General features: G+C 42.2%; 1 protein-coding gene across 1 annotated transcript in view; it reads right to left on the bottom strand.

The window, feature by feature from the left end:
• Nucleotides 1-7,483: 7,483 nt before the first annotated feature.
• OPRK1 (opioid receptor kappa 1) overlaps nucleotides 7,484-27,923 on the bottom strand; it is a 33,068-nt gene continuing 12,628 nt past the window's right edge. Inside the window, exons 3-4 of the mRNA XM_045006084.1 lie at nucleotides 16,291-16,643; nucleotides 7,484-8,353 (exon numbers count right to left, since the gene is read on the bottom strand). Coding sequence (XP_044862019.1) covers nucleotides 7,821-8,353; nucleotides 16,291-16,643 — 886 coding nt within the window. The 3' untranslated portion in view covers nucleotides 7,484-7,820. The remainder of the gene's footprint in view (nucleotides 8,354-16,290; nucleotides 16,644-27,923) is intronic.

Here is a 27,923-nt window from a genome sequence, read left to right as displayed (position 1 = left end):
AATAGCCATTGATGAACCTATCCTCCATGAATTTATCTAGCTCCTTTTTGAACCCTAACTATCCTACCTACCAAACTAATCACCTCAAACTAGTGTGATCACTACTTGAAAGTGTGCTCAATGTTGTTATTCACTGATGCTGACAGAACAGGTTGGATTGTTTATTAGGAATAATGTATAGCTGCTCTTTAAAATTTTATTTGAGCAGATGACCAAATAGCACAATGCCTGAAACTTGTTTCTTCTCACATTTTATTTATTTAGGGTGTCAGAAGTAATGCACAAAAGTAGCCTTTTTAATCTGTGAGGGGAAACTTTCCTTCACTCACTCAAAGGCACTTGCATAAGTGAGATCTTCTGGTGCTGTGTGTTAGTAGAGACTGGTTGTAATCTAATAATATTTTATTTCTGTCTCTCAGTTACAACTGGCTGGAAATTAGCTAAATAATTTCTCTCTTGCGCTCTCTCTCTGCCATCATTAGGTTAATAAGAAAAAATAACTGTGGCTGAAAGAACAAAAAGAAAAAAATCTTCTGGCACAATTTATTCATAGATAGTAAGAAACAGTGGCCCATCTAACTATTATTACTGAAGGCAACATGACCTCATTTTTAGTTTGGGAGTGGAATTAGGAGACGATTAAATCTAGGTATCAAGATGTTTCCAGTAGTGTTGGTCACTATATACAATCTATGTAAGATACATGGCAGTAAGTAAAACGAAGCAACATATCAATGGTACTGTGACATACCTGGATTTTAATTCTTTTTGTTACTGATCATTTCTTGGGGAATTCAAAACATCATGAGAAGAGGGGTTTATCTTTATCCAAAAAGAAGGCTGAGCTGAGTAAAGGTATGGGAATCAAGGGAAGCATGAACTGCATCTTTAAGGATTCTTTGCTTGTGTCTATTCTTCGCAGTGTGCACAAAAATGACTACAGCTTATAGCAATAAGTGTTGGCTAGTTCTTATAATGCTTTCAGTCCATGACTGTTCAATTACTGTTAGTCATTTCAATCAATCCTGTGGGCGAGATCATTTTAAACCAAAGCATTGGGTTAGCCACAGAAAAAAATCACAGAGTTTAAGGCCAAAAGGGACCACCAGATCATCTAGTGATGTTTGAGCTCCTGTAGAGCACAGGCCACCAACATCACCCAGCCACCTACACCTTAACCCAAGAACTGGTATTTGACCAAGGTATTATGATCCTCAGGAGATTAAACTATTGTATGCCACAGGCAGAGAATAGGAGGGAGTGAGGTGCACCAATGCCTAAGGGAATTTGATTAAGTGAGATATACCCAGGTGATTCTAGCCAGCAACCCAGGCTCCACACTGCAGAAAAGGCAACCTCTCCCCACCCCGGTCACTGGGAGAGCTAACCATGGTATCAGAGAAAGGATGGACCTAGAAGATATCAATATGGAATACCATGCAGTCAGACCTATCTCTCCGGTTGCTATCACCCATTATGACACAGAGGTCTAGATGAGATTTCAAAAAAGAGACTAAGGCCATGTCTACACTAGAGAGCCTACAGCAGCACCGCTGTACCAATGCAGCTGCTGCTGTAAAATCTCTTGTGTAGCCACTCTATGCTGACGGAAGAGAGCTCTCCCATCGACATAATTAAATCACCCCCAACGAGCAGCGGTAGCTATGTCAGTGGGAGAAGCTCCCTCCTTCCAACATAGCGCTGTCCACACCAGCACTTATGTTGGTGTAACTTATGTTGCTCAGGAGTGTGTTTTTTTCACACCCCTAGCGACATAAGTTATACCAACCTAAGTGGTAGTGTAGACATAGCCTAAGTGTACAAGTTTCAATACAATTCAGTAATAATCCCTTGGAATTGTATTTTCTGGCAGCATTACCAAAACCTTTCAACTAGTGCAATGTGTTTTCTGCATAATCCACTTTTTTCATGTTTCCTCTAAGAAATGTTTTAGCCTTGCAAATAGGAAGAAGTAAATGTTGTAGGGTCACATCTTCAGCTGTTGCAAATTAGCATAGATGACTTTCTCACCCCCTGCTTCTTTATCCAGACTGATTCATCCATTAAGCTTCCAAGGAAAAAAACAAGCTTAAGAACATTTGTATGATTCTTCAGCAAGTATAACATTTGCATATCATAAAAAAATTACTAGGAGCTGATATCTTTCCCCACTAAGGCAGGTCAGGTGATTTAAATAAATAACCAAGTCAAAACACAAATTTGGTTATTAGAGTTCTATTTTACAACTTAAGAGCTACATTGATTGTTCATTACAAGGCAGGGCAATGCACATAATGCAGAGAATAACACCTCTATTTAAACACATGTACATATATACAGTACACTAGCAAAATGTGAACACAAATACACTTTCTTTTTTTTTTAGAATGAGAAGAACTCATGGTTAAGTCTGTTCACTCCTCTTTTTCAACATTTCCCCGGATGATACTATGAAGTTACTGAATAATCCTATGTTTATTTTAAATAACTGGAAGATGCTTTACCATTCACATATGATTTTCTCCTTTGAACAGGGTTTTTGGATTGCTTTCCAAACATTTCACTTGTCGTCTTTTGTCAGACCATATTATTTAAATTTAAAAAATTATAGTTATACATTGTTAATGCCATATGAAGGACGAAACCCATTTCATATATATCCTATGGCTCTCTGAGCCACAATGTGGGACATAATTGTGTATTCTCCGCACACTGCACAGAACCTCAAGTTAAGAATTCTTCATAGAGGAGGACAGATATGCAGTAGAATGTAGATCCACATTGAGATTTAGAGACTAGAATTTTGCCCTTAGTACATTAGGCACAGGCTTAGGGTAAAATTCACTATCTCTTTGAATGTTAAAGTATTTAGAAAGGAGTACAGCCATTTAGGCAAAGTTTAACTAAAGAATTATGAGCCAGATTTTCAGAATTGGGAATGTGTAGTTGTTGCAGGAGCCTGACTTGCATCTGCAAATCACAGATGTGCATATGCAAATCAAATCACAGAAGTGTAGGACTGGAAGGGACCTCAGTAGGTCATCTACTCCAGTAGCCTGCACTCAAAGCAGGACTAAGTAATAACTAGACCATTCCTAACAGGTATTTATCTAACCTGTACTTAAAAACCTCCAATGACAAAGATTCCACAATCTGTCCAGGCAATTTGTTCCACTACTTAACTACCCTGACAGTTAGGAAGATTTTCCTAATGTCCAATCTAAACCACTCTTGCTGAAATTTAAGCCAATTGCATCTTGTCCTATCGTGAAAGGTTAAAGAAAACAATTTTTCACCCACCTCTTTGTAACAGCCTTTAATGAAAACTGTTTATTTTTATTTGAAAACTGTTATCATGTTCCCCCCTCAGTCCAGGGCCACCCAGAGGATTCACGGGGTCTGGGGCAGGGCCGGATCTCCGGCGGCAATTCAGTGGCGGGTCCCTCTCAGCGGGAAGGACCCGCTGCCGAATTGCCACCAAAGACTGAAGCAGCGGCGGTAGAACAGCCTAAGTACCGCTGATCACGGCTTTTTTTTTTCCGCCACTTGCAGCGCTTGTACTCACCAGGCGGCGCTCCAAGGCTTCAGCAGCACTTCAGCGGCAGGTCCTTCACTTGCTCCAAGTCTTCCGCTGCACTGAAGGACCTGCCGCCGAAGACCCAGAGCGAGCAGGGCCGCCCAGAGGATTCAGGGGACCTGGGGCAAAGCAGGGGAGCTGCAGCACTTGTACTCACCCGGTGGCGGTTTGGGTCTTCGGTGGCATTTTGGCGGCGGGGGGCCCTTCACTCGCTCCCCGTCTTCAGCAGCACTGAAGGGCCCCCCGCCATCAAAATGCCACCAAAGACCCGGAGCAACTGAAGGGCCCCCTGCCGCCAAAATGCCACCAAAGACCCGGACCACCGCTGGGCCAGGACTCATTGGGCCTCTGCAGGGCCTGGGGCAAATTGCCCCACTTGCCCCCCTCTCCCCCTGGGCGGCCCTGGGAGCGAGTGAAGGGCCCGCCGCGGAAGTGACGCCGAAAACCCAGAGCGGCTTGTGGGGCCTCTGCGGGGCCTGGGGCAAATTGCCCCACTTGAACCCCCCCACCCATGTGGGAGGCCCTGCCTCAGTCTTCTCTACCCAAGACTAAACAAACCCAATTTTTTCCATCTTTCTTCTAGGTAAGGATAAAAGTTGGAAAAAACAAGGTGATATCATGATAGGGGCCTACTATAGACCACCTAACCAGGAAGAGGTGGATGAAGCTTTTTTAAACAACTAATCATCCAAAGCACAGGACTTGGTGGTGATGGGGGACTTCAACTACCCAGACATCTGTTAGGAAAATAATACAGCAGGGCACAGATTATCAAAAAAGTCCTTGGCATGCATTGGAGACAAATTATATTACAGAAGGTGGAGAAAGCAACCATGGGAGAGGTTGTTCTAGATTTGATTTTTGACAAATAGGGAGGAACTGGTTGTGAATTAAAAAGTGGAAGGCAACTTGGGTGAAGTATCAGAGGGGTAGCCGTGTTAGTCTGGTTCTGTAGAAGCAGCAAAGAATCCTGTGGCACCTTATAGACTAACAGAAGTTTTGCAGCATGAGATTTCGTGGGTGAATACCCACTTCTTCGGATGCAAGCTGCTTGCATCCGAAGAAGTGGATATTCACCCACGAAAGCTCATGCTGCAAAACTTCTGTTAGTCTATAAGGTGCCACAGGATTCTTTGCAACTTGGGTGAAAGTGATCATGAAATGATAATGGTTCATGATTCTAAGGAATGATGGGAGGGAATACAGCAGAATAAAGATAATGGATTTCCAGAAGAAAGACTTTAGCAAACTCATGGAGTTGGTACGTAAAGATCCCATGGGAAGAAAGTCTAGGGGAGAAACAGTTTGAGAGAGTTGGCAGTTTTTTGAAAAAGACATTAAGGGCACAAGAGTAAACTATCCCACTGCATAGGAAAGATAAGAAGTATGGCAAGAGACCACCCTGGCTTAATCAGGAGATCTTCAATTTCTCAGAAAGGAGTCCTACAAAAAGTGGAAACTATGTCAAATTAAGAAGGATGAACATAAATAAACAACTCAAGCATGTAGGAACAAAATTAAAAAGGCTAAGGTATATCTTGACTTTAATAAGGCTTTTGATACTGTCTTGTGTGACCTTCTCATAAACAAACTAGGAAAATACAGGCTAGATGGAGCTACTATAAGGTGGGTGCATAACTGGTTGGAAAACCATTCCCAGAAAGTAGTTATCAGTGGCTCACAGTCAAGCTGGAAGGACATATCAAGTGCTGTCCCACAGGGATCAGTTCTGGGTCCGGTTCTGTTCAGTATCATCATTGGTGATTTAGATAATGGCACAGACAATACACTTATAAAGTTTGCAGATGACACCAAGCCAGGAGGGGTTGCAAGTGCTTTGGAAGATAGAATTAAAATTCAAAATGATCTGAATAAACTGGAGAAATGGTCTGAAGTAAATGGGGTTAAATTCAATAAGGACAAATGCAAAGCACTCCACTTAGGAAGGCACAATCAATGTGAGTCAACAGTGTGATACTGTTGCAAAAAAAGCAAACATCATTCTGGGATGTATTAGCAGGAGTTTTGTAAGCAAGATACGAGAAATAATTCTTCCACTCTACTCCATGCTGATAAGGCCTCAGCTGGAGTATTGGGTCCAGTTCTGGATGCCACATTTCAGGAAAGATGTGGACAAATTGGAGAAAGTCCAGAGGAGAGCAACAAAAATGATTAAATTTTGGCCATATAGGCACAATCAGAAAGTGCTAGATTTAACCAGATACTGTGGCCAATAGTTTTAAGAATAGGTCCTAAAGTTAGGATTCTAAATGCTTAAGTGCCTAAGTAAGTGGCATGAATTTCAAAAGTGCTGGGCACCTAGCAGTCTATGGACTCTGCACTCAGTTAGGTACCTAAATATGAACTTAGGAGCCTACATTTAGGCACCCATTATTGAAAATATTGGCATGTGTATCTTTATTTAAAATCATACATGTCTGCTTTGAGTTAAGAGGCAGCTTAAGACACCAACAAAACAGCCTCCAGTTGAAGTGCACTGTAAACTATGATGGAGATCTCATGTCTTTACTATGAGTAATGAAAATGATCCAACAGTTGGTGTTCACTTGGTGTCTAATTCTGCTCCCAATGAACACAACAGCAACACTCCCATTAACTTCAATGAGAGTAAGATTAAGATCCTAGATGGTGTAGTAGTCCTAGTAGGACTAGTGGGAGACTGATGTTCCGTAGTTTAGTCTCAGCTCTGCCATAAACTTACCTGATAACCTTGGGCAAGTCACTTAAGTTCTCTTTGCCTTGGCTTCTATGGGTAGGTTTACACTTACCTTCCCGGTCGACGCGGTGAGTTCGACTTCTGGGAGTTCGAACTATCGCGTCTGATCTAGACGCGATAGTTCGAACTCCGGAAGCGCTGCGGTCGACTCCGGTACTCCACCACTGCAAACGGCGGTAGCGGAGTCGACGGGGGAGCCGCGGAGTTCGACCCTGCCGTGTCTGGACCGGTGACTAGGTCGAACTAGGGTACTTCGAATTCAGCTACGCTATTCACATAGCTGAATTTGCGTACCCTAGTTCGACCCCCCTTCTTAGTGTAGACCAGGCCTATGTGTTTATTGAAAAATGGAGGTAGTATTACTTACTCAGTGTATAAGACTCTTTTGAGGCTAAATGTATCAATGTGACTAAATGCGTAATGAGAGCTTTCTCTAGTCAGTGCAATAGTGTGTACTTATAAATACAATTAACTCTCATTGATTTTTGTGTCAATTTACTACATTTTTAGTAACCAGTCCTCGCATACATTCTTTGCTTTTCAAAATTTGCTTAAATGGTGTATATATCAAGACCAGCTAACATAATATTAATTTTAGCCATGCCTATTTGCTCTTTTACTGTTGGGTCTTGCGTTATACTGTTTTTTTAACGATTTAGTGGCCAGTCAAGAATTTTTACATTTTTCTAGTATTTTGCTGAAAAACAAGTTGTTGAAAGGCATACTGGAATATCCACACTCAATAGATGTACATCTTTTGGAGAACCACATATAAAAACAGAAAGCATCGTATGTGACTTAACGTGCTAAAATATATTAAGGATTATCTTTAAATCTTGATTTTTTTTAAACACTGAAAAGTTTTCACAATACACAGACACAATAAAATCATTTTGGTCTGAAGGCAGATCATGCTTAAACTGGATCTCCACAATACAGACAAACGTATGTTATTTCACACCAAGTAGTTAATGAGAATTTGAATTACATAGCTCTGCCATGTTTTGTAGTCTCAGAACTGATACTATTCATTGTAAAGCAGCAAAGTAAGTTAAGATGCCTTCTTTTTGTTTCGGAAGCAAAGATTTTTAGGTCAAACCAGAGTTTCCGCCATAACCTGATTTAGTGTTATCACCAAACGTTGCTGGGTATAGACTAGATGGTGGCAGATATGTACTATAAGAAGAACAGTTTGATTTTTTTTCCTTGTCCAGAGTCACCTGATACAATATGAAGCACTTCCTACCTTGCTGAAAGTGGGTATTTTACCACTGGCTCAGCTCCACTGTAAATATGGTTCCAAAATCTGGCAGTCAGTCTTCTTTTTAATTTGAGCTTATTTTAGGGAATTCCCTGCCCTAAGCAAATAACGTATTTTAGTTCAAACTATGAGAATTCCTAAATATTATCAAAAATGTCTCAAACCACAGTGGTTATTTGAGTTAGTCCAAGATCATTTGATTCTCCTCTTCCTTGAGGACAGTAAGATGACATCTCCACGACTAGTCATACTGGTTTGTTTGTCCCATCCACTTCCCTCAGGTAAGCAGGGTCTTGGACTGTGTTTCTGACTCTGCTGGTGCTCTGCCTGTCCATCCTCATCTTAAAGGGAAAGCAGAAGTCCTTGAAACAGCGCTTGAAGTTTTCATCCAAAAAAGCATACAGGATAGGATTTAGACTGCTGTTGGTGTAACCCAAAGCAATACAGAAATAATAGCTGGAGATTGCTGCAGTGCTATGGGGCACATCCCCTAGTGCCTCAATCAGCACAAAAATGTGAATGGGAGTCCAACAGACAATGAAAACTGCCACAACTACAAGAACCAATCTGGTGATCCGACGAAGGTTTCGGTCTTTTTCTCGAGACCCTGAGAGAAGTCGTACGCTCTTCAAGCGCAGGATCATCAGGGTATAGCAAACAATGATAATGAGAACTGGAATAACAAATGCAAAGACAAAGACGCAGATTTTCATGAAGATGTCCCACCACACATAATCAGTGTCTGGAAACTGCAAAGAACATTCAGTACTAGCAGTATCTATAAATGGAAGAGGCAAGAAGAAGAAGAAAATTGCTTTATTATTAGACATTCCAACCTATATCTGTATTACAGTATAAGCTTGCAAAAGTGATTACCATGTAATGTGATACAAATAAATGGAGTTATCATTAAATCACTCCAATAATTGCTTTCAGTTTTCATTGAAACTGGTTTTCCACTGCTGTCTTTCAGGACTAGTTGGAGAATATTTTAAAATGTATTATATTACATACAAACTTTTGTGCACGAGAGTGGCATAAAACCTACAGAGGAACAAAAACACAATCTATAGAGATGCACTAAACAGTTGTTAGGCTCTGGATCTGTTTGATTTGAGGCTAGGTTCCATGCAGTGGCAGAGCCAGGTTTTGCAACTGAGGGAGGGGCAATGGGTTGTTGGTGAACTGGAGGCCTCACACTCGCTGGGAAGCAATGGTCCTGTCCCACAGGACTAGGTCTGGCTCTTCACTCTGGCCATTGGTGCCTGGGGCCGCAGCACCATTCAGGTTTGGCCTGGCCACCTCTCCATCATGAAAGAAGGGCAGCCAGGTCAAATTTTAATGAATGGTGTTGTTCCTTGGAGCACGGGGTCACAGCTCCATTCAGGTTTGGCCGGGACACCTCTCCATTATGATGAAGGTTTGTGTGGGCCAAATTTAAGTGAGTGGCATTGCGACATTGCACATGAGATCTCAGCACCACACAAACCAGCAAACCGTGTCACAGCACCCAGAGTGGGGAGCTGGTCCCAGCTCCGCAGGACAGGAACTACCTCTGCCAGGTGAGAGTGGAATGGCCTCAACCATAAGCCCGGTGTGAAAGCTGACACACATACATCCAAAGACTAGCAGGGGCGGGGGAGTCACACACACACACACCTCCTTATTAGCTCCACCACCAGGTCAATTGAGTTGAAATCTTGTAGCTGCTTTCATGCTATTTCCACCAAAAAAGGCTAGATTTCTGCCATCCTGAATGCTGGAAATCTCATGAGGTTAGCTGATCCCGTTAGATTTCTGCCATCATGAGACAATCTTGCAATGAGACAATTAGTTTGCAGAAATGTTTCCCCACATGCTTTCTTCAGTGCAAACGCTATGCAGTCTAAGTGCTGCATTCCCTTGTGTGATGAGGCAGCCCTGCCCCGTACTAGCCCCAGCACTGTCAGACCATTAGCTCTGACAGAGGAAGTCCCGCCTCATTCATACTGGGCATGATCCAAGTGCTCTGGGAGTATAAAGAGAGGGAATTCAGCTCAATCTGGGCTGGCAGCCACAGGGGAAGGACTTAACCAGGAAGCTCCTGTGCAGGACCAGCCAACACTCTTGAAGTTGCTGGAAATGGAGGCTTCTACAGGCTGGCACAAACCCCTACTGCAGGAGGAACCAGGGGAGGTGACGGACCCAGAGTCCTGTGGAGAATCTGGGGATTTGTGGGAGACCCCAACTCCTGAGCCAGTAGGAAGTGACCTGGGCAGGGGGGGGTGACAGACTGGTACCTTGCCCCCAGTGAGCCTCAGCGTGTTTTGGTAGGAACCCCCTGCTGAGCCTGTAGTGAGGTCCTAACCAGGGACAATTCTACGGACCCTGGCCACTAGGCTATGCTGCCCAGTAACGAGGGGTGTAAACCCTCACACCTTGGAAATCTTTTTAAAAATGAATCCTAGGTAAAGCAAACTGGTATACACAGAGTCTAACTGAGTTGCTCCTTTTGCAGAAAACTTCACTGAGAATTCTGTCTGAGCAGGATTTGACCCCATTGACATCAGTTCACTTCTGTTCTTGCTGTAATTTTATGAATGGGGGGGTCACATGCTGACATTTTATTTTATGTTCTAGTCTTACTTCATCATACAGGAGGCTTGTAGTCAGTGTGATAGTCTTAAGTTCACTTGCTTACCTCAGTGTAGTATTCCATCATATAAACCAAGCACAAGGGAAAACAAGACACAAGATAAATGGGAAAACAAGACAAAGGGTCAGATTCTCCACTAGTGTTTACTGGGCATTTTTCACTATGACTGGTAGTTTGGCTTTCATTCCCGTCTGTGGAACCCATGTGCCTACTAGGGAGATATCTCTTTGCGAGATCTATTGAGGGGTGGATAGGGGTGAGCTGTGTCTGGGTCACTGTTGCTAGGCAGATGCACAATTTGCATTCCACATCCAGAAGTTTCTGGAGTTGGGTGTGGTGGTTTGGGGTATGCTCAATAGAATCTCTAGCTGCTGGAGTCAGACTCCATAAGAGAAAGCAGCCAGGGCAGCTGCTATACAAAAAGCCATGTGTCCTGTGTGGGCTGGGAGAAGCTGAGCCCAGGAGAAGGAAGCAGGGTGTTTTCCTAGCTCTGAATTATTTTGCAGCAGGCAGGGGCGGCTCCAGACCCCAACACGCCAAGCGCGTGCTTGGGGCGGCATGCCGCGGGGGGCGCTCTGCCGGTCACCGGGAGGGCGGCAGACGACTCCGGTGGACCTTCCGCAGGCATCCCTGTGGAGGTTCTGCTGGTCCCGCACGGCTTTGGTGGAGCCGCAGGACCAGCGGACCCTCCGCAGGCACGCCTGCAGAAGGTCCACCGGAGCCACAGGACCAGCAACCAGCAGAGCGCCTCCCGCGGCATGCCGTCTTGCTTGGGGCGGCGAAATGTCTAGAGCCGCCCCTGGCAGCAGGTTAGTGATATTCTTAACCCTCCAAAAGAGAAGCATGGGCAATGTTAATTATAGAAAGGGAAAATTGGGAGGGAAAACTCATTTCATTTAGTTTAATTGAATATTTTGAATGTTGTTCAAATTTTGAATGTAGTTAAATTGTCTCAACTAATATGATTCACTAACTTTTCTTTTATTTAAATGTGATGATGGAGAATAAGTCATTTATTTTACTATTCTCATTTTTTTGCATTTTTCTTGTAACTGTTTTTTAATCTATATACTTAACTGAGTGGTTGGTTAATCAGTTAGCTGACTGGCTAACTGTGATTTCAGCAGAGGAAGGGGAAGAGAGTGCATGGATTCCAGCTGAAGATTCCTACAAGCAAGTGGAAGGAAGATGTTGCTTTTGACTCAGCAGATTTAGAGATTTGATTTTCAAAGACTCTGAGACTCGGGTGAACTCAACTTAAGCTTTTTGGGAACTCTGAGTTTCTTCTCACTGTTTCTGCGGGGACTGACCTGTTTAGATTTTATTTGTTTTCTTTATTTACATTTATGTATAATAGTGAAGATAATGTATGTGGATTATAAAATAGCCATCTTATAAACATTATTATTATTTATGTTTCTTTATCATAAGACTTTATACAGTTGATACTTAATTAAGTTCATTCCTTTTGCTCTTTTGGGGACTTGAATGTGGGGAGGCTGACCCTGTGCAATCCTTACTGAAAATCTTTAGAGGCTAATTCTGGGTCTCCAGCTGCTTTTCTATGAGAGTTGGGGTTTTTTAGGCACTGGAGAAGGGCAATGAAGTGAACTTTAGCCCACCCAAAGGTTACATCTGTGCATATTCATTTTCCTCCACTAGAATCATTCTTCTTCTGCAAAATGTTATGCATTGGCATTTACTGGATCAGGATTTAAAAGGAGCCAAGATTCAATGTATTAATTGTACATCATTGTTTCTTAACAATCTACAACAGACTATTCACTAGGATTGTTCAGAGAAACTTTGGTGGAACCATATTCTGTCAAAATATGCAGTTCTGTCAAAATCAAAACACTTCATTAAATCAGGTCGATTTTGTTGCAAATTCATTTACCAAAAAAACTGAAGGGGGAAAAAACTTCTGAAAGTGTTGATACATGCTATTTTAACATTTTTAGTTGAAACTTTGATTTTTCATTTTGAAATGACATTTTTCAAAATTATTTAACTTGTATTGTAGTATATATTCTATAATATTTACAAGAATAGATGTATAAGTATAAAATATTCAATTTAATGCTGTCAAATTTTGATCTGAAACTAATTTTTTTCAGAACTTTTCTTCATGGAGAATTTTGAAATTTTCAGGTTTTGTTTCAATTCTGAATGAAGCCAGATTTCAAAATCCTTTGTGAAACAGCTCTTCCTCTGTCCTCTCAGCTCTAGTATTCACCAAATCTTTGATATTGTATTGCATGTTTTTTGCAAGATAAATTCCAGCAAATATTTGATTTAGATGTCAACTCATTTCTTTTTACACTCTCTTAATTAATAAATGTGACAGCTTTATGGAGTCTGGGAACAAGTGTCCATATTTTTTAGCTATCTCATTCTTGTGCGATGCAGTTAATGCATTTCCTAAGTAGCAGAAAGCACAATATAGACCTCCCTCACACTGTCTGTATTTAAAGAAAAAGGCAGCCTCTGTGGTTCACCAATGGAACAAAAAATGGAAAGGAGAATTTGATATTAGATTTAGCTTTCATTTTTTGGAAAAGTTTCTAGACCTTCTCCTTGTAGCGAAAGAGTAAAATGCTCATTACCCTTGAAAACATGTCACTGCATTTCCTAATGATCTCAGATTATTCACAATGTCCTCATGGTCATCCAGAGCTGTCATTGTAGGGTCTGGAAAACCATAGCAAGTCCCTGGATTTGTTATTTTGAAGCAGTATCACAGTTAATACATTATTGTGGGGCGAGGGGGCTGAGAAAGAAGGTGGAAGCAAAATATTTTTTTTAACTTGGAAACATGCTAAGTCTGGCCCTGTTTAAAGGCTACAGCACAAAAGTTACTTAATGTTATTAGATTCTCATGCAAAAGATTTTAAACTTGTTCATGAGCTCTGTATAGCTTGTGATTTACACTTTGAGAGAAATAAGAAATGTTGCTTCTATTTTACTTTCATACTTAAAATTCCGTTAACCCCAATCTTATTCAAAAACATTTTTTTTCTGGAACAAAACAAATTTCAAAGTCATGAAACTCCCTCCCAAAGAAGTTCCTGCACATTTGTAATTATTAACTTAACAAACCTATTAGAGCAACATTTGGAAGATATTCCATTTACACATTTCCTTTTTCATGTTTCTGAGTTTTTTGTGCATGTGAATTTCAAAGCTGCCATTTTTAGATCTTTGAACTTCTAATAGGTTAAAATCTTCTAAGTTGGAAATTGGAACTGGTAAAACCAATTACTTACCAAATTAGTTTTGAATATATAGACAAAGTAGTTCAGTAAGAACATGTACACTTATCAGTAATCCACATTCCTTTAATTTTAAATTAAAAATTACTTCAATTACTCAAAGTCCATTGTTTGGATTTAGATCCAGTATCAACTTTTATATTTTTTCATTTACATAATAAGAAACTGTTGGAATTGACTCAACAGATTCCACCCTAGCTAAATATATTTTAGTAAAATATTTACTATAACTTACCCAAGGCCCCCACAATGGCAGGGAAATGGCAAAGTAAAATAAACCCAGAAAATCTTGGCAAATGACCCACACCCACACAGGTGAAAATCCCCCATGGTCACTGCCAGACTGACCTGGGGGAAAATTGCTTCCTGACCCCACATATGGTAGCAGTTAGATCCTGAGCATGTGAGGAAGGACCAGCCAGCCAAGCAACTAGGGTTGCCAACTTGGTAATATTTAAAAGCTGGACACTCCAGCAGGAGTGCTGGAACTTCCCCTACTCTGCCTCTTCCCCACAAGGCCACACGCCTGTCCTGCCTATTCCCCCAACGCCCTGCCGCTGCCCCACCTCTTCCCCTGAGGCTCTATCCCCATCCACCCCTCTTCTCCCCTCCCCTCCCGTCACTTTCTGATTTCCTCCTCCCACCACCCAGATCAGGAGCAGAGCTGGGGCTGCAGAGCTTCAGCCACCCAATGAAGATAAGAGCCAGTAAGAGTAAGGGCTGGCGTGGGTGATTACCTGGCACCTCTCCGCCTCCCCAACTCACAGTAACCGGACATTGGTTGTCCGGTCAGCAGATCTGACCAGACACTGTTAGGTCCCCTTTTCAACCAGACTTTCTGGTCGAAAACTGGGCACCTGGCCACCCTACAAGCAACTGAGAAAGAGAATGCTAAGGGCCACCTCAGAGCCTTGCCTCCCCCCAATCCATCTGATCCCCAGGCCTATGTCCCATCTCCAACTGTGGCCATCCCTGATGCTTCAGAGAAAAGAGATTTAAAAAAAAAAAAACAGAATATATGGGTGGGAGATAAATCCCTTCCTGACTCCCTGCAGGTGGTCCATTAAAACCCTGAAGAATGAGTTATTAGGAACATAAAAAGAACAGGAGTACTTGTGGCACCTTAGAGACTAACAAATTTATTTGAGCATAAGCTTTCGTGGGCTACAGCCCACTTCATCAGATGCATCGAATGGAACATATAGTAAGAAGAGATCTCTCTCTCTCTCTCTCTCTCTATATATATATATATATACAGAGAACATGAAAAAGTGGAAGTAGCCATACCAACTGTAAGAGGCTAATTAATTAAGATGAGCTATTATCAGCAGGAGAAAAAAAAACTTTTGTAGTGATAATTAAGATGGCCCATTTTAGACAGTTGACAAGCAGGTGTGAGGATACTTAACATGGGAAAATAGATTCAATATGTGGAATGACCCAGCCACTCCCAGTCTCTATTCAAACCCAAGTAAATGGTATCTAGTTTGCATATTAATTCAAGCTCAGCAGTTTCTCATTGGAGTCTGTTTTTTGAATGTTATGATTCCTGATGTCAGATTTGTGTCCATTTGTTCTTTTGCATAGAGACTGTCTGGTTTGGCCAATGTACATGGCAGAGGGGCATTGCTTGCACATGATGGCATATATCACATTGGTAGATGTGCAGGTGAACAAGCCCATGATGGTGGGGCTAATGTGACTAGGTCCTATGATGGTGTCATTTGAATAAATATGTGGACAGAGTTGACATCAAGCTTTGTTGCAAGGATAGGTTCCTGGGTTAGTGTTTTTGTTGTGTGGTGTGTGATTGCTGGTGAGTATTTGCTTCAGGTTGGGGGGCGGTCTGTAAGTGAGGACAGGTCTGTCTCCCAAAATCTGTGAGAGTGAGGGATCATCTTTCAGGATAGGTTGTATGATGCACTGGAGAGGTTTTAGTTGGGGGCTGAAGGTGATGGCTTGTGGTGTTCTGTTATTTTCTTTGTTGGGCCTGTCCTGTAGTAGGTGACTTCTGGGTACTTTTCTGGCTCTGTCAGTGTTCATGTTCTCTGTATGTATATATATTCTTTTACTATATGTTCCATTCTATGCATCTGATGAAGTGGGCTGTAGCCCATGAAAGCTTATGCTCAAATAAATTTGTTAGTCTAAGGTGCCACAAGTACTCCTGTTCTTTTTGCGGATACAGACTAACACGGCTGCTACTCTGAAACCTTAGGAACCTAAGACATAATCCAGAAGTAAGACCCAGAGCTATTGATCCCTACTCCTACCATCACAAGAAACCTACTATGACCTATCTTCTTTCCCCTCTTCTTCTCTAAGCTTCTTGAATTGGTTATTTACAATCAGCCTCTGTCTTCTAATTCTGCTTGAGGCTCTTCAAACACCAATCTGGCTTCCATTTTCCGATCTCTGCTGAAACTTCTCTCATGAAGTTCTCCAGCCAAATCTCAGACTTTTATCCTGACCTCTTCCTCCTGCACTTATCAAGGATAATGCATCATAAAATGTCATTTATTCATTTAGTTGACCAGTGTATCTTATCTTTAACTTTAATATTTCATACTATAATATTCTGTAGCATATTTAAGTATTGAAGTCTTAGAAATATGAGTTCTTAGAGAAGTATTCCACTATTACAATTTTGCTGAGAAAATGAGACCGGGTTTTTTATGTACAATTTAAATGATGCACGAATTAGTGAAGTGGGATTCAATAAGGTTCCACTCTACTCAGTATTCCAAGTTACATTTATATTATTTTAGAAGCAAAAGAATGAGTTTAAGTGATCAAAATTATGCTCACCTTCTCTGACTTTGGTGCCTCCAAGGACTATGGCAGATATACCAACAGATGAGGACAATAGCCATATACAGATATTGATTATCTTTGCCTTGAGAGGAGTGCGGAAGTCCAGGGCTTTCACAGGGTGACACACAGCAATGTATCGATCAACACTCATCATGGTCAATGTGAATATGCTGGTAAACATGTTATAATAGTCAATTGAAATAACTATTTTACACAGCACATCCCCAAATGGCCAAGAGTTCATCAGGTATTCAGTGCTTTGAAAAGGCATAGTCGTAGTAACTAAAGCATCTGCCATAGCCAGATTGAAAATATAAATGTTCGTTGCTGTCTTCATCTTTGTATACCTGAAATACAAGAAAAATAAATCTTAATTATAGCAACACATTCACATATGAAGCTAGTGTATTAGGGAAACTGTGTTGTAACAATCTTTTGGACAAAAATGCAAGCACGTTCAAGACTGAGGGATTATATTAAATATGTTACATTTAGTCTCTCAGCTATGTTGCTGTTGCTGTATCATCAATTAGATTTTCTTGCCAGAGGCAAAAATGGATTTTTGATTAATTTTAACGGGATCATGTAAATTAGTCAAGCCATTATAAAGATGCTAGATTTAGTTTCATCCTCTAAAATCCAACTACAAATAAATGAGAATTTATTTGCTTCATTTGCAAGTGATAGAAAAGTCTAGCAGTTCCTTTCCTTACAAGCATCTGAAAATACATCTACACTGCTATCAAAGATCCATAGCATGGCTGTGGTTGGCCCAGGTCAGCTGACTTGGACTTGCGGGATTCAAAGTGTGAGACTAAAAATTGCAGTGTAAATGTTCAGGCTCGGGCCTGAAGCCCCAAGAGGGAGTCGGGTCTCAGAATCCAGGCTCCAACTTGAGTCCAAACATCTACACTGCAATTTTTAGCCCCACAGCCTGAGGCCCATGAGCCTGAGTCAATTGACCTGGGCTCTGAGATTTGGTGTCATGGCTTTTTTATTGCAGTGTAGCTGTACCCTTACTGCCTGTTGGGGTTTTTTTTTTTTTTTTTTTACAGAATGGGTATCCTCATCTCACCATGCTACGGCATGAATAAATCATTACTCATTACTCTTGCAGGGCCAAATCCTCAGCTGGCGTAAATTAGCATCTCTCAATTTATTTCACGGGAGCTATGCCAATTTACACAAGATACCTGGTTAAATAGGCTACTAGAGTCCATAAAAATTACATTAATCATAATACTATTTTCTCGATATACATTCAAGCAAAACTGATATTTTATTGGTTTGTGTAACACCGATTAAGAAATGTGGCCTGCAAGAGCATACAAAACTATGGGGGCCACATTTTCAACAGCAGGCCCTTAAAGTCTCTGAGGTGGCACACAACAGAATATTGATTGTTTCTCATCATTGTCAATGTGAATATGCTGATAAACACTAGTCAGGCATTATTATTCTAGGACAGTTGTGGTCTTGCTGATTGTACAAGAGACTGGGTCTCAGGAAATCTGGATCTGCTTTTGACTCTACTACTTTTCCTTTAGAGAGTACTTTTTCTCTATAGATCTGAAAGTATTATAAGATTCACAACAACTTTTCCTTGTTCAAATTTGTTCTATCCACAGATCTCAAATGTGTGTGTAAACAGGCATTAATGTGCCTAACTACCTGTTTGGGTGTATACTTAACTGATTTGTACCTGAAAACCTAGGATTTGTGAGCACCACACTTTGTAACGCAGCCACTTTCTCCTAAAATCTTAATTTTTAATATAAAAGTAAATGTACAAAGTCTAGTAATGAGAAGACTTTTGTGAGCCCTCCCACACAATTATCTCTCCACAAGTGCGCCCCCAAACTAAGGCTTATGGGCATTATGGTCCTGGGATCAGTGTCGAATCAGGTTGCAGTAGCAGATGTCTTTCACAGATCTCCTGCCCAGTGGGGGATCAGACTGTTTACTGCTGTCCAAAGACTCTCATAGATTAGAAGGAAAAATTGTCTTTTCTGCTAGTCTCCTGAACCTGCAAGTTGAGGGAACTTGAATCTCTCACCCAGAAGCACTAGTGACCTTGGGTGAGAGGGCACCTGGCTTCATTGTAGCCTAGCAATAACCTACACTTTACCAATATATTATAGAAGGAGCTGGTAGCAGTTGCCTAACACTACATTACAGAGGATTCCTGTGACTTTTACTTTATCATTGTTGACAAGAGGCCTTTGATACTTAGCAGGGGGATCCCCTTGAGCTACAAAAGTGCCTTTTCTTTATCCGATTAAATTCCATTCAGATTTGGCTGAGATAGAAAGTGTTCAAATTGCCATTTTCATTCTCTCACTTGCAACCACAAAAAAAGTTTGGCAGCCTGCCAAAGTCACTGAATATTCAAAAGTCAGGCTCATGTCTCCACCAAAGCAGCCCACACTGCAGTGAGAATACCTGAGAGCTGTTGGAGCAGAGAACCGAAGGTGGGGAGAACAGACAGCCAACCCAAGTGCCCCCACATAAGCCCTTTAACCCACCACATGGCCCCAACACCCACCCCTTGGAGTTCTCCCAACACCAGGAGCAGGAGAAAGATGCGGAGGAAGAGAGAAAAAGCTCCAGTCAGGGCTGGACTTCCTCTACACACACACACACACACAGACATATCCTGGCCCAGCACCTTATCCCCCTTTACAGGGCCAGCTCCAGGCACCAGCATTCCAAGCTGGTGCTTAGGGCGGCAATCTACAAGGGGCGGCAGTCCCTGTGTTTTTGCCCTCAAGCAGCGCGCCGAATTGCTGCCACAGGTGGCGGGAGCAGTCCATGCGCCGTTAGGGCGGCAGGCACGTTTCCGCGGTGGCGGCAATTCGGCGGCAGCTTCTATGTTTAGCTGTCCGCGGCGGCTTCAGCTAAACATAGAAGCTGCCGCTGAATTGCCTCCGCTGCGGTGGAAATGCGCGTGCCGCCCTAAGGTCACATGGACTGCCCCCGCCGCCCGCGGCAGCAATTCGGCGTGCTGCTTGGGGCCCTGCCCCTTTAGCTTTATCATTATTGGTGTCATAAGATCAGTTACCAGCAAAAAAAAATGGAATGGAGTTAGGTTCATTTTCATTGCTGTGACTGCCTGCTGCTAGATTGGGGAGAGAGATAGCTCAGTGGTTTGTTTGAGCGCTGGCCTGCTAAACCCAGAATTGTGAGTTCAATCCTTGAGGGGGCCATTTGGGGAACTGGGGTAAAAATCTGGGGATTGGTCCTGCTTTGAGCAGGGGGTTGGACTAGATGACCTCCTGAGGTCTCGTCCAACCATAATATTCTAGATTCAGAAATGCTTCTATTATCAGCTTTGGAGTCAGACAGCTTCTTGGGAAGACTTTTTGACAAACAATTAGTAAATGCACAGTAGAAGCAACCAGAAAGATGCCATAATGTGCTGATCGAGTTTTCAAAAATCACATATTACTTGTACTCTCCAACACGTGACAAAAAAGTGAACAGATATCTGGTTGACTAGCTGTCCTCTCTCTCCCCTGTTTTTTTTATGACCTCAGACAATGGAAGTCAGTGGTATATGGGAAGCCTGGTTTTCCAAGTTCCTTGCTTTGCACAGGCCTGCACTTGTACAGGGTGAAAGTATTGACTTAAAACGTCATGTTTTCCTTAAAAAAAAAAAAGTTTAGGGATGCTGCAGAAAATTAAAATTATTGATCCAATAGTTTAACTTCAGCTGTGAGGAAAATATCAGTATCTGTTTTAAAATGTCAAGTACGGGACTAAGAGCAGAGTTGGATTTAATGCAGCACATATAAGATGACTCACATTTACTGTCTTTCATCTAAAGTTCTCAAAGAGCCTTAAGAAAATATTTATAAACTATGGATCATATTTTACCCTCTGTCTTTGTACAACCCCAGCCCCCTTCCCCCATTAACTTCAGTGAAAGTTCTGTGCACAGAAAGAGGGTCAAATATAGTCCATGATATAATAAGAAATGTAACAGAGTAGCAGTTTTGATGATCCTACATAAAAGTGAAAGGCTCCTCTCCTCAGTCAACATAAGCTCAGGTGCTAGAAGCTTGCATGAAGATGCAGAATAATTTCTGCTATCTTATGTTCATAGGTAGATCTTGTTATCTCCAGCTAGCAAATAATAGGGGTGGCTGGAGCCTCTGTGGTACTAACATACCTGGGAGGAATAGAGATATTCCAGAGGAAAAACTTTGGCTTAAATTTATGTTTGGATATTATTGTTTAAGTTACCAAACCCCAGGAAGAAAAATGACCGTAAAGTGTGTCCACTTTGTAAGGAGCAGAGTGGAAATGCCATTTGTCTGATTACAAATTATGAGTAAAATTCTCAAAAAGCATCTAAGCAACTTCAGCCCGTGGAAGCCTAAGGCCTACTGACTTCCAATGACTTTAAATGAACCTTGGCTCCTAAGTCACTTAAGCACTTTTGAAAAATTTACCATGTGTCTTATTTCACCCATCACTGCAATGCACTCACTTCTGGAGTAGGATGTAGCAGCTATTTAACAGGACACATCATCAACACTTACACATTTTTTTCAAGACAGCGAGTAACTACGGAAAAAAATCACAGCTAACATAAACCTACAGGGAAATTTGAGGTTTGGTAGGCACAGTGTTATTAACAAATTGGTACATGTTCCAGAAAAGTATCAATATACATTACTAATATGTAAGGATTCTTTGATAATACTGTTGCAAGCAGCGACAAAGAGAATGAGGATTTAGAAATTATAGTATTGCATTAATGAGTTTAGTTAAAGCTAAAAAGGCGGCTCAAAATCATTTTTCATCCAGACATAACTTTGACAAAATAACATTTTCAGGCTGAAATGTTCCACTTCAGTATGAGATCAATTTGTTTGCAAGAATGACAAATATACTATGACAACATTCTACGATAGTGGTTAATATGTGAAGTACAAATGCATTAAATAGAATGAGGCATAGCAAAGAAGTGGTATAGGAGGACAGCTGTCGCAATGAATTAAAACATACAAAAAACAAATGTCAAACATTTCTTTAAGATACAGATGGATGCTATCGTGCTAGGCTCCCTTGTGTGAAATTCCCATGGATAGCAGCAGCAAGGGGCAAAGACAAGGGGCATAACTGGGAAAGGCCCCAGATCTCAATATTTATATATTTAGGGTAAACTCAATCCCAATTTCATCTACCAGTGTGATATGCCATCATGTGCAAGCAATGCCCCTCCGCCATGTACATTGGCCAAACCAAACAGTCTCTACGTAAAAGAATAAATGGTCACAAATTGGACATCAGGAATCATAACATGCAAAAACCAGGAGGAGACCACTTCAATCTCTCTGCTCACTCAGTAACAGACTTCAAAGTGGCAATTCTTCAACAAAAAAAACTTCAAAAACAGACTCCAATGTGAAGCTGCAAAACTGGAATTAATTTGCAAGCTAGATACCATCAGATTAGGCCTGAATAAAGACTGGGAGTGGTTGGGTCATTACAAAACCTAAACTTAATTTCCCCAATACTAATTTCTCCCTACTGTTACTCACACCTTCTTGTCAACTGTCTGTAACGGGCCTCTCTCTTACCACTTCAAAAGTTATTTTTCCTCCCTTGGTATCCTGCTGTTAATTGATTTATCTCGTTAGACTGACCTCACACTTGCTAGAGCACCCCCATCCTTTCATGTACTTATACCTGCTCCTGTATTTTTTACTTCATACACTTGATGATGTGGGTTCTAGCCCACGAAAGCTTATGCCCAAATAAATTTGTTAGTCTCTAAGGTGCCACAAGGACTCCTGGGTTTTTTTTGTTTTGTTTTTTGTTTTTTTTGTCAATACCAATTGAATCAGAACATAGTGAAAACTGGGGACATATGAAGTAGAATGAATCTAATGTTTTTATAGTCTTAAAAGTCATTTAAAAAAATTACGTCAATATGAAACTTAACACAGAGCCAGCATAGAGTGTAAAAATCAGTATGTTGCAACCTCCACATTCACATTTTAGGTCATGTGTTATCACTACATTCTGAATTCATGGCAGTCTCAAATGTATAGTAGTAGGGACCCCAGAAAATAAATTCACACTTTCATAGTAATCATTATTATTGTTATCACACAAATGCAAGAGTTGCCTGTCACTGAATTAACTTTAACATACTAATTATAGGTTAAGACTTTAAAAACGTTGCCTAAAGCTAGATTCCTAGGTCTGTATCTAGGCACCTAAATAAGTGGCTTGATTTTCAAGAGTGGTGAATGCCCAACAGCTCCCACTGATACAGCACTTCTGAAAAATCAGGCCACTTATTTAGTTGCCTAAATATGGACTTAGGAGCAAAACCTGAGAGGCTAATTTTTAAAATCCTTGCCATAATGTTTACTTGTTTATTATAAATCTTATTGTAACTAGTTAAAATTTTGTACAAAAATTGTTATTAAAATATTAAATATGAATTGCAAAGGATTTTTTTTAATACATCAGTTCCCTTGCAATATCAGTGCTGGCTGGGTCATCTGTGGGGAGTCAACCTGGGAACTCTGGATCAAAAAGCATGAACCTCAGATGCTACAGCTAAAGGACTAGGTCTAATAGCTCAAATGGAATAATAGACTTAACCCTGTATATATGGTTTAGCCCTAGAGGAGGATAAAGAGCCACACCATGCTGATATGAATTACACATATCCCTGATTGTAGAAATTCATCCCAACTTTCAAAGGTCAACAAGAGTTAAAATCCTCACATGGGCCTCCATTTATAACTACTCCCCTGAATGAGATATCTATGGGGCTTGAACTCAGGTGAAAAAGTTTGAGTTTTTATGCTTGTGCTAAAGTACTGAATTTGTAAATTCAAGGGCAGGAGAAGACTCATAAAACTCCAAACATGGTCTAAGTCACTCACTGAGGACAAAGCCACGCTGCACTATGAATCCATCTCCCACACACACACACACCTTTGGATAAAGAAGATTCAAAGGGGTTGTTCATTTTTAATTAAGAAGAAAGCTTCTGTTTTACCTTTACTAATGGCAGTAATGTCAAGTTTGGTGTCCCATGGTTTTGCTGAGAAAGCAACCAGACTCAAGGACTTCTCACACTTGAAAGGAGAAAGGTATTAGATTTTAAGAAATACTTCCTTTATCCAAAAACTTAGTGATTTAAGTTAAATAGGTTTTAATAAAAACAGACAAAAATTACAATTTTTAAACCACCTGGTTGCAAATCTCTTTCTCTTGCAATAGCTGGATTTTCTCTTGCTCAAATCTTGAGATGTTGCCATTTCACTAGCCTTGCAGTCATCACGGTCTTCCAGTTTAGACAGGATGAGAACTTCTAATGTAAGGCAAAATGGGGGCTCTTGGAAACAGCCACACTAGTCAAGAACTCTGTATATAGGGAGCTGGATAACCCACTCTGATAATCTGCACTCACATGGGTCCAGTTCACCACCTCCCTAGTGAATGCTGCTCCTCTGTCCACGTAGCATTCTTCAGCCTCAGTGTTCCTCTTTCCTGCAGCGAGGTTTTGTTGCAGGACACCATAACCTCTCTCGGTATGTGTCAGTGGCTCTGGGACAAAAGGTTCCAGGTTCTGCCTGGCAGTTCCTGAAGAACAAGGTGCGTCGTATCTTTCAGTTGTTGGTCCAACAAGAAGAGACTCTATCCTTCACTTGAATGGATGCTGTGGGCCAGGTGTCACCTGATGGAGGGCGCAGGTATCATTGCTCATGGGGAGAAGCAGTAGAAGGTTGTCAGGGTGCCATTTCCCCCTTTCTTCCTTTGCAAGGGCTGTGGCACCTGAAGGGCTAAGGAATGGTTACCTCTGAAGATCCTGACTAGTGGCAGCCCAATCTTATTAAGGGAACTGCGTTTGTCAGGCTGCGTTTGTCAGGCTGTGGGAGAGTAAAATGGGGGGAAATTCAATACACACAAACTGAGGCTCGGTATATATGCTGCATGAATACTACTCATGGGAAAACATCTTCAGCCTGTTCTCAGTGCAAGGCACGTGGTCTCTGCCTTACTGTGGAGATAGAAGAGAGCACTGGTAGCTGACATTAGGTATGCTCCATCTGATTACTGTGTAGCTGAAAATTAGGACACATGGCTGTGACACACTGTATCTCGGGGGAACACCCCCACAGTCATCCTTATAATATGATTGTGTGGTATCCAATGCAAAGTTTGTCATGTTGGGTGTCTTCGGAAGGCTCATGATGACTGAGCATTGTTGTTATAGTAATATTATAGGTTGTAATTTCATGTATATAGTTATGAGGCTGAAAATGTGTCCTCATGGCTTAAAATAAGCCCAGGCAAAACTCTCCAGGAACAAAGGGGCAGTTCACACCTCATCAGGGCATGTATAGGACAAACCCAGCCCAGCCTCACAGGAACAAAGGACACCTAGGCAGCAACAAAGGATTTGTTGGACTCTCGAGTAAGTCACCCCCCTTCCCTTGATAAGTTTGGGACTATAATGAGGTAATGCTCACCTGACCCTGAAGAGGGAGGGGGGGGGCAAAGCCAAGAGGGAAAAAAGAACATGATAAAAGGGAGAGACTTTTGCCATGCTCTACCTCTCTCTTCCACCTCCATTTACAGATACCACCACCAAGCAACTGAAGCGCTGATCAAGGGGAAAGCCTGGTAAAGCCAGCCAGCCTGTGGTGAGAAACATCTAAGTTTGTAAGGGCATTGAAAGTGTTAAGATCAGCTTAGAATGCATTTTTCTTTTATTTAATTTAACCAAATCAAATTTGTTGTGCTTTGACTTATAATCCCTTAAAATCTATCTTTTGTAGTAAATAAATTTGTTTGTTTATTCTACCTGAAGCAGTGCATTTGGTTTGAAGATGTCAGAGACTCCCCTTGTGATAACAAGTGTGGTACATATCAATTTCTATGTTAAATTGTCGAACTCATATAAGCTTGCAATGTCCAGCGGGCACAATTGGATACTGCAAGACGGAGGTTCCTAGGGTTGTGTCTGGGACCGGAGATATTGGCTAGTGCCATTCAGTTGCACAATCCAAGCAGTGGCTGGCCAAAAGTGCTCACTCACATAGCTGGGAGCAGCTTACATGCCAGAGGCTGTGCGTGAACAGCCCAGGAGTGGGAGTTCTCACAGCAGAGCAGGGTAAGGCTGGCTTCCAGATTTGAGGATTAGAGTGACCTAGCAGATCACCGGTACAGATAACACCAGGGGAAGGTCACAATGGGAGTTGCATCTTAAATAGGCATTCTGTTAATGCTCACTGGGGTATCAGGGAACATTCAGAGTAGTAAGCATAAGACGCTATACATCTCAGAAGTTGTGAGAAATAAAAATCACATTATATGACATACCCTTCCCATGTGTATTTATCTGTGAAGAGCTGGTTCATTAGGGTGGTCTCAAGTCCCCATAGCCTGTTGATGGTCTGGGTGGGGTACAGCTCTAGTACCTCCACTTGGGAGAGATCGTGTGGGATCTACTTCTGGCCTCTATGCATTCCTTTATCTTCCTCACCTCATTGTTGCATACCACCCACTTCTTAATAGGCTCCATGCCTCTCCAGTTATCTCCTATAGCATTCACTGCATCAAGCACAATCTTTCCTTATGGGACACTTCAGGGTCAGGTCTGAAGTGGCAGACATAGCACTCCTGGATCATTTGGGCCAAACTCAGATCTTCTCTGGAGACTAATTAGCCTTCCTCTTCTGGACAGTGTTTGACAAACCAGTTATTCTGGGACTACCTCTAGAAGGAGGTCCTGACATCTCAACAGCAGCTGATTCTCATAATCACTGATCATCAACTGAGAGATTTAAAAAATCCTGCCTTGGGTGAGGAAATTGAATGGGTGTATTCGAATAGCTAATGGTCATATAAAATGTTGTACTAGGCCAGAACTGAACATTCACCTGAACACACACACGCTCTCTGTCACATACCATGAACCAGCACTGGTGGATGCCCTTCCTGCCTGAAATGCCCTTAGCAGTCATTATGGCAAAGGCATTCTGAAGAATCAAGTAGGGTTTGAAAGCATAGTTCAGTGAGTGCATTTAAACTCTCTGGGGCTTGGCTAAGCTCTACTTGGCATAGATGTGAGGAGGACAATGGTGGATGTACAGGACCTTCACGTCCTCCCCATCCTTGAGGATGCTGGCGGACAATTTGGTCCCACACAAGCTTGAGCAGCCCCACGAGTGCTCTAATTTGTGGAGACTTATAATGCTTTCCTATGGCCTTACATGTTTGCCAGAACTCATGATGTTCTGGCCATCTCCTCTTTCCTCCCCAGCACTCTTTCACGCCACAACAGCACAAAGAAGAGTTAGCTGGGCCAGGAACTGATGTTTGTGTTTAGAATAGAATGTTGCCATTTCCCATTTTTATTCCTGATTAGAACAGACCTTCTAGGACCCCCTTCCTCTATTTGAGACTGCAACTCTATATTGCAACTCCTTCCTCATTCTCTGCAGAGCATATAGTAAAATCTTTTCAGAGAAAACACTTTCATAATCTGCCTCTCTCACACATGATTCTGTGTGGAATGCAGTTACCAGCCAAGAAATGCAGCCTGACTGGGTTTGGCCTGAACCAGAAATTACTTGACACAGTCAAGATGGGGCTATTTAATGGTTCCTCACTCTCCTGCTCGGAGGGAGGTCACTCAGGCTGGCCCTGTCTGGCCAGGATCAGAATCTGCAAGACAGCCAAGAGCCCACAATAGGGCTGGGTGATTAACAGTCCCTGTCAGGCTTTAGCCTGGGCTTGGGTAGCTCAAGTAGTCAGCCCTTAAACACCACCTCTTAGGGCTGGCTTTGGCCCAGGCAGAGCTCAGGCAGCCAGCAAACCAGAACAGTCTCTCAGGGCTACTGGTAAGGGAAGTTCCTCTTCAGAGCTAGAGCCTCCTTGCACAGTGTAGGGGGATCAGCCACCCTGGTGCGGTTTGGCAGGGGGATGCAGTCCCACCCTACTCCACCATGTCCCAGCCCAGGGCCCTGGCAGGGGCAGGATTGGCTGCCTCTGCATCAGCGGGGATCCAGCCACAACACGCTAACTGAGTCACCCCTGGTTCTGCAGCCAGCTGCTCCAGGGCTGCCCCTCTCCACTTCCTGCCTCCCCGGGGTTTAGTACCTGTAGCCTCCAGGCCGCTTCCGGCTCCTCGGGGTATATGGCAGTAGGTACTCCAGGCCAGTCCTTGTCAGTGTCTGGGAATCGGGACCAACCAGGTGCAGGTTCCTCTCGGGGGCGCGGGAGAACAGGCAGAGCATCCTTCACAGGCTCTCCTCCAACTGTGCTGCAGGGCTGGCCTCTTATACTTCCGGCCATGCCCCAGTACTTCCGGTGAGGGGGGCAGGGTGATCTAGGCTCCGCCCCCAAGGGGCGTGTAATGGTTTCCCCCTCCCGCTCGGAGGGAGGCCACTCGGCCTCACTACAGGCTATAATAGAAAAGGAGTCAAAAGACTAAGTAGATGAAGTGGTAAATAATTGGCCTTACCTTGTTTAGCCAGTGTGTTGCTGGGACTATACATAATCTTGCATATACTTGATGAGACAGGTTTCCTCCAATATTCAACAAGATTTGGAGGAAAACTTTCTCCAACAGAGCTTGGCGACTCTTC

The sequence above is a fragment of the Mauremys mutica genome, chromosome 2 (genome assembly GCF_020497125.1).
Source record: "Mauremys mutica isolate MM-2020 ecotype Southern chromosome 2, ASM2049712v1, whole genome shotgun sequence".
Lineage (NCBI taxonomy): Eukaryota > Metazoa > Chordata > Testudines > Geoemydidae > Mauremys > Mauremys mutica.
The sequence above is the reverse complement of the archived record's forward strand: the minus strand, read 5'-3'. Positions and strand labels throughout refer to the sequence as shown.